General features: G+C 34.3%; 1 protein-coding gene across 1 annotated transcript; it reads right to left on the bottom strand.

Moving 5' to 3' along the window:
• Positions 1 to 7,471: 7,471 nt before the first annotated feature.
• Positions 7,472 to 11,196, bottom strand: LOC134266101 (apolipoprotein L3-like). Its single transcript, XM_062748334.1, has 2 exons — positions 11,073 to 11,196; positions 7,472 to 8,795 (listed from the first exon to the last, which is right to left on the bottom strand). The coding sequence occupies exon 2, from the start codon at positions 8,786 to 8,788 to the stop codon at positions 8,003 to 8,005; it is 786 nt and encodes a 261-aa protein (XP_062604318.1). The 5' UTR covers positions 8,789 to 8,795; positions 11,073 to 11,196; the 3' UTR covers positions 7,472 to 8,002.
• Between the last annotated feature and the right edge of the window lie 360 nt (positions 11,197 to 11,556).

The following is an 11,556-nucleotide window of genomic DNA, read 5'->3' on the forward strand; positions in this document are numbered from 1 at the left end:
CGTCTGTTACGCTTTTTCTTTTATCCGCAACTCCTCTTAAACTACTGAGTGAAATTTAATGAAACTTTCACAGAATCTTTATTACATATTGCCATTGTGCACCTCCTATTTTACTTTTTTATTCGACACTTATTTTACGTTTCCCAGAGCAAAACATGGACATTGCCATTTTTTGTTTACCTATGACGTCACATAATAGAAGATTCTGGATAACATTTGATTGGACGAGTTATTCCTCTTTACACATTACCGTAAAACAATATATAACAACACATCGACATTATGGGAGGCGGGGGTATCATTTAGTGAGCTCATTGCTCACAGTACCTCTAGTATTTTTATTCATTTTGAAGGTAACTTTCTTACTTTGCTATTATAGGTTTGGTTTAATATCGTATTCACCACTCCACATTAGCATCCATGTAGCATTTCTGGTCAAGCATAAAAAACTGTCAAACGAGCATGCTCTGATCTGAACCCCAAACCGGAGTTATTTTCTAAGTATAATTTGATGTCAGTTAACATCGCATAATGACATTCTTAAAGGTTCATAAACCCTCTTTTCACTCATATAAAATGTTGCTTGAACCTTTATGATTTTCTATAAGAAATGAATAAATACAGACAATAATACCATATCTTGCGAGACAGAATTGGACAAAAAGATACTTTAAGTTAAACTTTCATGCCATAACGAGTTATCTCTCTTATCAGAGTTCCGATGAACCTTAAAAGAATTTTTGTCGATTATCTTCCTCTGTTCCCTCCAGGAATGTCTTTTACTCAGTTACTGAATACTCAGGTCTTTTTTTTTTAAATTTTTATTTTATTTTAATTTTTATAGAGATGTCGGATCATACCTGTGGCCACATAAGTTCTATCAATCATGCTTTGGATCTTTTTGGCGTCATGGATGTGCTACTAAATCACACAACCAGATGTCATTTTTGTAGGTGTTTTGAAAAGGATTACATTGGAGGAAAATTTCAGTTTGTTTTTACTTCAAATATAGAATATACAATGATATATCAATAATTTGTTTTAGAGAAACTGTTAGATGCCATTGCAAATTTTAAAAAAAATGACAATAAAATCAGAATTGCAACCGAATTCTTAAATCTACAGATTTACGGCACAGGACATAAAGGCAAGTCAATTACATAACATTGGATTAAACAGATGTCGGAAATAAACATAGCACCAGTGAACAACTAGATGCTGTCATGAGACAGTAATACCCGCACTAAGGTGTTTGCCTCTAAATGCACACTTCTTCATATTGAGCTTTACCAAGGAAAAAGTCAATATAATTCAATAATTTACATAATACATGTATTCATCAAATTGAGCATAATATGCTCAGGTGACCATGTAGCTGCAGATCTGGTTTTATATAATTTTTATTTGTCTTTGATCATAACACTACAGATCCCCATATGCAAAAAAGGTGCAATTTACGCGCAATATTTTTTGATCACTTTTGGGCAGAATTTCTCCACTTTCTAGCATTAGTCAATCAACTACCTTTCACTCCAACGATAATATTGTTCTCCCGCCTACCTCCAAGTCAATTTTCAAAAGTTAATATATTCGATGCATTTTTAATGTTTCTTATAGATAATTATATGGATTTTGATAAAACATTACTTATTTAGGAAAACAAAGAGAGATAACTTTAAAATTTTGGTAAAACTTGTGTTTTTCAGTATAGAAATCAATGGAAAACGAAAAATATTTTTAAAACATCTCCCCCCCCCCCCCGTGTCACAAAAATTCCTTTTTACAGGTAATATGGTATGTTATTTCACAAGTTCATACCAAAGCTTTTTGTGTGACACGGGGGGGGGGGGCATATGTTTATTGACAAAAAACCGATAAAAATGCTTATTTTCCACCAATTTCAAAGCGTTATACAACTGAAACATTATATTCAATTGATATATTTATTTTTTATTTATTTGCCTTAAACATAAGAAAAGATATAAAGAACATTTAATCAAATCCAAGACTATTTCAAAATATGGTGATGCTTGAAACTCCAATTTCAATGGAAAATATCTTCTATCCCCCTTTTTTCAAGAGCTGGAATTTTGGATAATTTACCGTATAGCACCATTGAAGTGTTCTTTGTATTTAACAAAGATTTTATGGCCAAATTGCTATTTCTATTGAATTAAATGGTTCCAAAATGTAGGCGGGAATCGAGAGTTAGCGTGCGTATTTCTTTTAGACACATTCTCTGGCCAATATGTATATTTTGTCCACCTACCAGCCATTTATAGTAATCTCTACAGGCAATAAACAATCAGCAATCTAACAAATAATTTTAATCAAGCGAGTTTATCTCTAGTAGAGACGACTATAAAGGGTTGGGAGATGGATAAAATATACAGATTGATGAAATAATGTGCCTAGAATTAGGGAGTGAAAGGTAGTAAATTGACCGATGCTGAAAAGTGGAGAAATTCTCCCCAGAAGTGCGCAAAAAATTGCACCTTTTTTGCAATACAGGATCTGCAGTCAAAGACTAATATATAAAACCATAACGCTACAGATCTGCAGCTAGTGACCATGTTACCCATGGGCCTCCATTTTATAGGTATTTCATATTCTTAATTCATTACCCGTCAGAAATAAAACTACAGAATTAAATTAATGATGTAAATTAGGTTTGATAAGGGGGGGGGGGGATTTTTGGCACATAATTGGAACTTTTTAAATCTATTTTCTCATATAGATTAACAACAAATAATATTTTTCAAATTAGTGTAAAGCTTTTTTGATGAATTTTTCAATATGTGCAAAGTTTATTTATATTTGATTAGACAGAAACTTCTTGAAAGCTGCCATATACACAATCAATTCAATAGTCAACCCCCACCCGTCTCCCATCAACACACACACACAAACACACCTTATTTGTCTGTTTTTGCAAATAGGCCTAGATTGCAAAGCTAAAATAGAACATCTTTTGTAAATGATAATTTTCAATTTGTTCTTCCATTATACATGTATCTGAACACCTGCATCACATTCGTCACGTACCCAACTTAAGTACTAGTTTTACCATTGGCATTATCATTTTAGATTTCACTGCACGTGCAGTAGGATACTAGTGTGCATATTTGCATATATGTCGGTAGGAATTATTTCATTTTGTGTTTTAACTGGATTATATTTCATGAAGATGACAGGGCCTAAATAATAATAATCGGTAAGTACAAGTTTTGGTATAGATTTGGGTAAAATAGTCTGAAATGCAAACGGTTAGGTTAAAGTTTAAAGGATCAAAGGTAATCCGATGCTACAATAGACGAATTTCACATTCTGAAGAGTTATTCCCCGTTATCAACGTTACATTCAGTTGCAAGATCCAGCATTTGTTATTCTGGGAGGGACCGGGGGGGGGGGGGGTCCAGACCAGAATTTCCTGAGAAGCAAGAAAAAAAAAGTTATGGTTTGATCTGTTTTCTAGGTGGAGGGACACTTAGGGCATCCAAAGTCATTTTTATTTCCTCCAGTATATATTATAGTCCTGCAAATTCCGGGGGAAGGGGGGGGGGGGGTGTTGAGGGGGCGATCTCCCAATCCACTTCCCTGTCCCTGTAATGACAAATGATCATGTGACTCCTAAATAGTAGGAAACTTTTTCCATTTGACTATACATAATATTGTTTCTTGTGTTATTATGTTATGTAAATTTAATGGTATAGAGGTCATCCCCACTCTCCTAATGAGCTGGAAATGTTCACAATATGACTGCATTAAATTAAATAAAAGTGCATCAATTATAAGATTACTTGACATTTTATTCATGAATTTGTGTCAACATATCTTCCTAGAATTATGAATGAGAATCATTCAGAGATGGACCATATTAAACTATTTGTACAAACATTTTTTTGCATACATGAACAAACAGGGGTCTGGGAAGGGGTGAGGGGAAGGATCGAGTTAATATTTCTTTACGTCTTAATGGTTGGAAACTCCTGAAATGAATGTTGACCTCAAATCTAACTTGTCCTCATTATTTTTCAAATGGTGGTGTCTCCATATGAGTGAAAATTTCCTGAGAGGGATGTTTAACAACAAACAAAATGACATAAAAACACAATATTGATTTGCGTTAAGAAATATGCAGGGGATTTTTTCCATCATAAATCTTCTTCTCAAGAACAGTCAGGGCATTCTTGTCCCCCATTCTGGGAAAAGGGAAGGGACACTAAATCTCATTTGTCTGTCAGTCTGTCCATCTTATTGACAGCTAGTATGTGCATCTGTCACAATAAATTTAACCTTGGTCATAACTTTTGAATGATAAGAGATAGTGCTTTCATATTTCACATGCACATTACCACAAAACTTTCTAAATATATTTTTTTAACCCAAGTGAGACCTTGACCTTAAAGTTTTACCTACCGTATATACTCGCCTATAAGTCGGTATTTTGGGAGTTAAAAAGTAGTCTAAAACTCTATGTCCGACTTATAGGCGAGTCATAAAGAGATAGGTATTCTTATGGTGGCTAAAAGGTAGAATCTTATTTGCATTTCCGACAATTATCAAAGACAATGTCTGGATATATAAGATAACTTATGTATTCTTAGATTATATATATATATATATATATATATATATATATATATATATATATATATATATATATATATATATATATATATATATAAAGTACATGTATTGATATGTTTTAATGATTTTATTTGTTTTTAAGCGAGCGTTGCCTTTTAAAATCATTTAAGATAAGATATAATTGGCTTTTCGAGAATTATTAATTAAAACCAGGTTAAAACATCAATGGATTTACTAATGAAATTGTCACCAGATTTCGGCAAAAAATTGCACCGACTTATAAGTGGGTCAATAGCAAATCCCATCAAAACAACGTCAAAAAATACAACCGACTTATAGGCGGACCGACTTATAAGCGAGTATATACAGTACTTTCCAAAAAATAACATTTTAAATTGATCATTTTGAAAGAGAAAAGAAAGGACATTCAAAGAGGTAGAGCCAAGTTATGCATAAAATGGCCCTGTACTTATATCAATTAATAAACTATCACCCTATTTCCCATTTCATATATCAAAATAAAGTAGACACTTGGTGCTTTCATATTCTGTAATAAAATTTAATTTTGAAAATGCAGATATTAGAAAACAGGTTTGAGAAGTTGCAGTGTTCTTGAAATTTGCAGAAAACACGCGTATTTGACTACCTTCAGCAAAGAATTAAAATATGAGCACAGCCCACGATCCAAGAAATAAAACATGTTTTTTGATCTTCAGAAACAGAGCTTTCATTATGTATTTGCATATTTTGGATCGGAATTTGTGCTGTATATGAAATATTGAAAAAATGCTTCAACTTTAGGTCATTTTCAAGGGAATTTACATGATATGAGAAAAATGACGCATTTTATGACGTCATAATGCATTGACTAGATGAGAAACTACGTCACAATAAATAGATACGTGGTCACCAACATTCCAAGTGATAAATACTGCATTTGTAACCTAAACTTATCGGTTTTGATTTTTCAGAAATTCTCAGGGCCAAATTAGGCACAAAATGGCTCAACCTCTTATACATGTTTATTACATGTGAAAAGACTTTTCTAAATATATCATGACTTTTGACTCCGTGACCTTGACCTAGAAGTTTAACCTACTTTTCAAAAATATTATATTGTATATATAACTTTTGATTCAAATGAGATAGGACTTTCATATTTGACATGTACATTACCCGCAACAAAATGTTTCAGAGCATGCTATGATTTTTCCCCTTTGACCCAGTTTTCAAAAATTGATATATGATAGGCTGCATATTTGACACACAATCTGCCATAAATTATGGTATCTCATTCACTAAAACACAGAAAGCAGAGGACCACAATTCTTTAAATTTGCTTGTATAATCTTGATAGATGGAAACATACTCATATAATGTAGATTCAAGTTTTTTATGCCACACCATGGTTAGGAATACATGTATAGTTTTTGTCATGTCCGTCCTCCACCCTTCCATCTGTCTTTCAATTGGGCTCAAAGAAACTTTCTAGATATTTTTATCAAAGTTCATATGTTGATGCATACTGATGTAAATATCCAACTGCAGCAATATTTTTTGACTTTGACTTTTCCTTTGACCTTAATTCACTTAACTTTTCTTTAAATTAGTGTTTAGCTTTATTTTAAAGAAACCATTCAAGTTGTTTAATGAAACTTCACATGATGATACATACTGCTGTAAGCTTTACGATGCTTCACTCTTTTTTACCTTGACCTTTCCTGTGACCTTGACCTCACTTTTCTAAAATTAATGTCTAGACCAGTTTTGAATAAACAATTCAAGATATATTTATCAAACTTCATATGCTGATACATACTGCTAAGAGCTATCAATACGTCAACTTATTTTGGCCTTGAATTATCCTTTGACCTTGACCTCACTTTTTAAAATATCATTTTCCAACACCATTACTCCCCCCGGGGCAAAATCAACATTCCAAAACCTTACTGTTTATCTACATGACACCACCAACCATCTCCCAAAAGATGATTAGGCTACTGTGTAAAATGTAAGAGGATTTTAGGGAAGATGGGGCTTTTTGCATAAAAAACGTCATTTTTCGACCCCCATTTGACCCCTTGGAGCAAAATCAAAATTCCGAAACCTTACTGCACATCTACATGACACCACCAACCATCTCCCAAAAGATGATTAGGCTACTGTGTAAAATGTAAGAGGAGTTCAGGGAAGACGGGGCTTTTTGCATTAAAAAAAACGTCATTTTTCGACCCCCATTTGATCCCCCGGGGCAAAATCAAAATTCTGAAACCTTACTGCACATCTACATGACACCACCAACCCTCTCCCAAAAGATGATTAGGCTACTGTGTAAAATGTAAGAGGAGTTCAGGGAAGACGGGGCTTTTTGCATAAAAAACGTCATTTTTCGACCCCCATTGACCCCCCGGGGCAAAATCAAAATTCTGAAACCTTACTGCACATCTACATGACACCACCAACCATCTCCCAAAAGATGATTAGGCTACTGTGTAAAATGTAAGAGGAGTTCAGGGAAGACGGGGCTTTTTGCATAAAAACGTCATTTTTCGACCCCCATTTGACCCCCCGGGGCAAAATCAAAATTCCGAAACCTTACTGCACATAGATCTACAAGACACCACCAACCATCTCCCAAAAGATGATTAGGCTACTGTGTAAAATGTAAGAGGAGTTCAGGGAAGACGGGGCTTTTTGCATAAAAAACATCATTTTTCGACCCCCAATTGGCCCCCCGGGGCAAAATCAAAATTCCAAAACCTTACTGCACATCTACATGACACCACCAACCATCTCCCAAAGATGATTAGGCTACTGTGTAAAATGTAAGAGGAGTTCAGGGAAGACGGGGCTTTTTGCATAAAAAACGTCCACTGGTAGTTATACAGGGGATTAAACCTGCGCAATTCTGAACTGTAAGAGTTTTAGTGCCTTGTAGCATGTAATACACAGCAAAAAATGTGTTTTAAAAACACTTTTGAAGCAAAAAAAAAGCAAACACCACTCATGTTAAATACATATCAATTTAAAGAGGCTGGGGGTGGCAGCCATTTTCAGACTATTTCAATCTCCTTTAAAAGGAGAGCTCCATATACAAAAGTGATCAAATTTTAAAACTAAAATGTATGATTTTTTTCTTTGTCAAATGATAGTTGACAGCAAAAGATACCGTATCTAAAAAAATAAGGTAAATCTGGTGGTTAATTTGGGATTAATTTGTTGACCCACCAGCCTCCTTAATATTTTACAAATTTCAATAATGATAATTATAAAGTTAAGAAAAAATTATGAAGGTCTTGTTCTTTCAATCCATACTCATTTTCAAATCTAAGTATTAAAAAAAATTATTAAAAAACTTGTCCACATAAAAAGGTAAAGAAATTAGAAACATACGATGTGTCTTTATAGCAACTTAGTCAGTTATTCCGTAAGTTTCAGCGTAATATTCTTGGACTTCATTCAATGATTCCCTCATTTTTTCGATGTGGTTTGTTATATCTTTTCCGAGCTCAGACTTTGAACCATTAGCAATATCTTTACTGGAGGAGACAATTTCCCAAATATCAAAACCTACACCAACAAGAGCAAGAGCAGCCGTTTTACCAATAAGTTTTCCGGCAGTCATCCCGATTCCTCGACTTCCTTTCCCGACCAAACGTGCCGTTTTCGACATGACCTGCGCAACTTTCTTTCCTCTTTTAATGGTTTTCAGCATCGTTTTTATTTCCTTTTTTGTAGATTTGGCAACCTCCTTTAAGGTTTCCAAAGCTTCTGTAAAACGCTTTTCGGCTTCATCTAGGTCGGTTGTTCTTTTTTGGTCACCTAGTATGATGTTTTCAGCTTCCTTGCATTTTCTCAAAGCATAATTCTTATTAATTTGGTCAGAAGTGAGGTTTGTTATTCCACCAGCTAAGCCTACCCCAGCTGCTATTCCAGCACCAACGGCGGCAGACGCACCTGCTGTGAAGGGTGCAAGAAGCAAAGCTCCAATCATTATGCTTCCGCTTAACACACCAACGCTACTACCTACAATTTGAGTGACATTGTTTTGAAATTCGCCACTGTCCATGTCGGCAACAATTTGCTCTAAATCTCTGATGGCCCTTCTTCTAGTCCTTACCCAGTCTTCATACTGGGTGACAAATTCCTCAAGATACCTTTCATACTTGTGTATGGCATCAATTTCCCGATCTGACATAATTCGTCTGGAAATTGAAAAATGTTATCTTGAAGTAATCAAATTCAACAAAGTATATTTAGTTTTATTTTGAGATGCCTTATGAAATGCATCGAAGGCAACAACTCTTTTTTTTCAATTTCAATTACAATTTTTTTTATATTTAGCTAAGGTTTGTTAAACCGTATTCAATATTTCTTAGGTTGTCTTGAGCTGTCCCGGGCGCTGTTCCTGCTCTGCTAGAAGACAAATTAATCAGATCTCAAGTTCAAACCCCGCGGTTTTTGGTAGAAGTTAGTATACTTGTAACAATGATTTATGGTGTCATCTATAGTATTTTTTCTTATCTTCTTGCACTTATATTAGCTTAAGAATTAATGTACGATATGTTTAAATATACGTATATAATAAATTTCAAATAAGTCGAGGAGGATATAAATTTTCAATTTGAAGAAGTGAATGCATTTTATTTCCGCCCCAATGGATCAAATGTTCTTTCAATTAAGGATCCGGGTAACTATATTTGCCGTACTACGCCTTGTTCTTTTCTTGGAAGTTCATTTTCCTGGTATCGAATTTTGCTACGTGATGCAATCGCTTGTATCTTAAAATAAATGTCTAGACATTTACGAGTTATTTGAATAGATTCCTATCATCAAATACCACAAAGCCTTATGTTCATTTTTAAGTCAACCGAGTCACTCAGGTGACCTATTGCTATCTTTCTCGTCCGTCGTCGTCCGTCGTCAATCGGTCGTAAACTTTTGATAATTTTCAGCTTCTTCTCTGTAACTGCTCAACCAATTTCGACCAATTTTGGCACAATGCATCTTTGAGTAAAGCAGAACAAAATATTGAGAATATCATGGTCCCTGCCCCCCGGGGCCTGAGGGATGGGCCAAAATCAATGCTTCCTTTAAACATCTTATTCTTTTTTTCTGGAAGCAGTCAAACTGTTGGCATGATTGTAATAAGCATTTCGTCTTCTACCAAAATTGTGAAGTTCATGGCCCCCAGGATCAGGGAATCTAGTGCCTGGGTGGTGCTATATAGATTATATTATATATTATAGTGAAAATACATGAATTCTTTGAAAATCTTCTCCTCTGTTTCTGGGCATTAATTAAACTAACAAAGTATATAGTTATGTTGAATAATGCTGCCTCTTTCAAAACTTTGAATTTCTTGGCCCCTGGGTTAAGGTTTCTGTTGTTAGGGCGGGGCTCTATTGATTATATAGTGAGAATGCATAATTAAAAAAAAAACATTTCTTCTCTGCTCTAGTGTATTAAACAAAATCACCAAGTACGAAATTATGATGAGCAGGAATTGTGAATTTAATGGCCCCTGGGTTGGGGGTTCTTGTGTTAGGGCGGGGTTCTATTGTTAATGTAGTTAAAATACACTTTCTGTAAAAATCTTCTCTATTCCTGTGTATGAAATAAACGTACCAAAATACATGATTATGTTGAATAACACTGGCTCTTCCAAAATTGTAAATGTTTTGGCTCCTCGGTCAGGAGTTCCGTTGTTTGGGGGAGGGGCTCTATTGATTATATAGTGAAAATGCATAAATTCTTTAAAGAATTTCTCCTCGTTCCTGGGAAACCAATGTATTTTATATATAATTATGATGAGGAAGGATGGTTCTTCCCAATTTTGGAAAATTTAGGACCCCTGGGACATTGGTTCTGGTATTACGGGGGATAAATTGATTATATAGTGAAAATGCACGAATTCTTTGAAAGTATTTTCCTTTGCTCCTGGGCAATGTTTATCGAAAAAATTACAAAATTTTGAAATATGTAGTCCCGGAGTCAGTGGTTCCTGTAGAACAGGGTGCACAACTGCTGGTTATGAAGTAGAAATGCAGTTTGTCTTTGTTACTCTGATCTACCTCTGTGTATTAAATAACCAAAGTAAGCATACCTAGTGTATAATTATGATTTACGATGGAGCCTCTGTCAAAATTTTGAAATTATGGCTTTTGGTTTTGCAAAGTTATTACATAATACTCAGTTGACCTATAAGGCCCTGGGACCTCTTGTTAAAGTTCCAACCATGAAGTATTTTTAACTCACTGTTACGAAATTTAAGAAAACATCTTCAATATTCTTATTTCATTTGAAAAGGTAATGAATGTAAAAATTGCAAATTGAGAAGAATATCATATCGTCTTAATTACCTACATATAGACACTATTCTTTTACATATAAAGGGACAAATTAAATTTAAAAGAAAGAATTACCATAATTTGAAAAATTTAAAGGAGATTACCTCTCTGTCAACCTCATAAGACACTTACCTATCTGAATGATGACTTCTTAAATCTACACTCACAGCTTGTTTTCAAGTGCATGCATAAATGAGAAAGGTATAGCAAAACAAAATGTTTTATTACCCGGAATAAATTATATCCTGTCAGGTTTCGTTTCAAATTTCTAAGAATTGCCTCTTTTATTTGAGTGCACAGTCATATTTTTTTTAATTTACTTTAAACATCTCGAAAGCTTTTTGATAAGAGTTGTGGCAAATGACTTTAGTTGCCTTATGTCACACTGAGTTACCTAAAAAATTCTAAAAAAAATTAAGATATTTGCCTTTGAAACCTGTTGCAAGGAAACAAAATATTAAAGAGAATGTTGGTCCAAGAGATGTGTCTAATACTGTGTGTAACATTATACTAGACTGTCCAGAGCCCACAGTGTATGTCAAAGTGGAGTGGGGGATAGAAGTGAAGAGGTGTCATTTCATCACACACAGGATATAAATAAACAGTTCTCACAATA

The sequence above is a fragment of the Saccostrea cucullata genome, unplaced genomic scaffold (genome assembly GCF_032062105.1).
Source record: "Saccostrea cucullata isolate Sc308-1 unplaced genomic scaffold, CSIRO_AGI_Scuc_v1 ctg2915, whole genome shotgun sequence".
Lineage (NCBI taxonomy): Eukaryota > Metazoa > Mollusca > Bivalvia > Ostreida > Ostreidae > Saccostrea > Saccostrea cuccullata.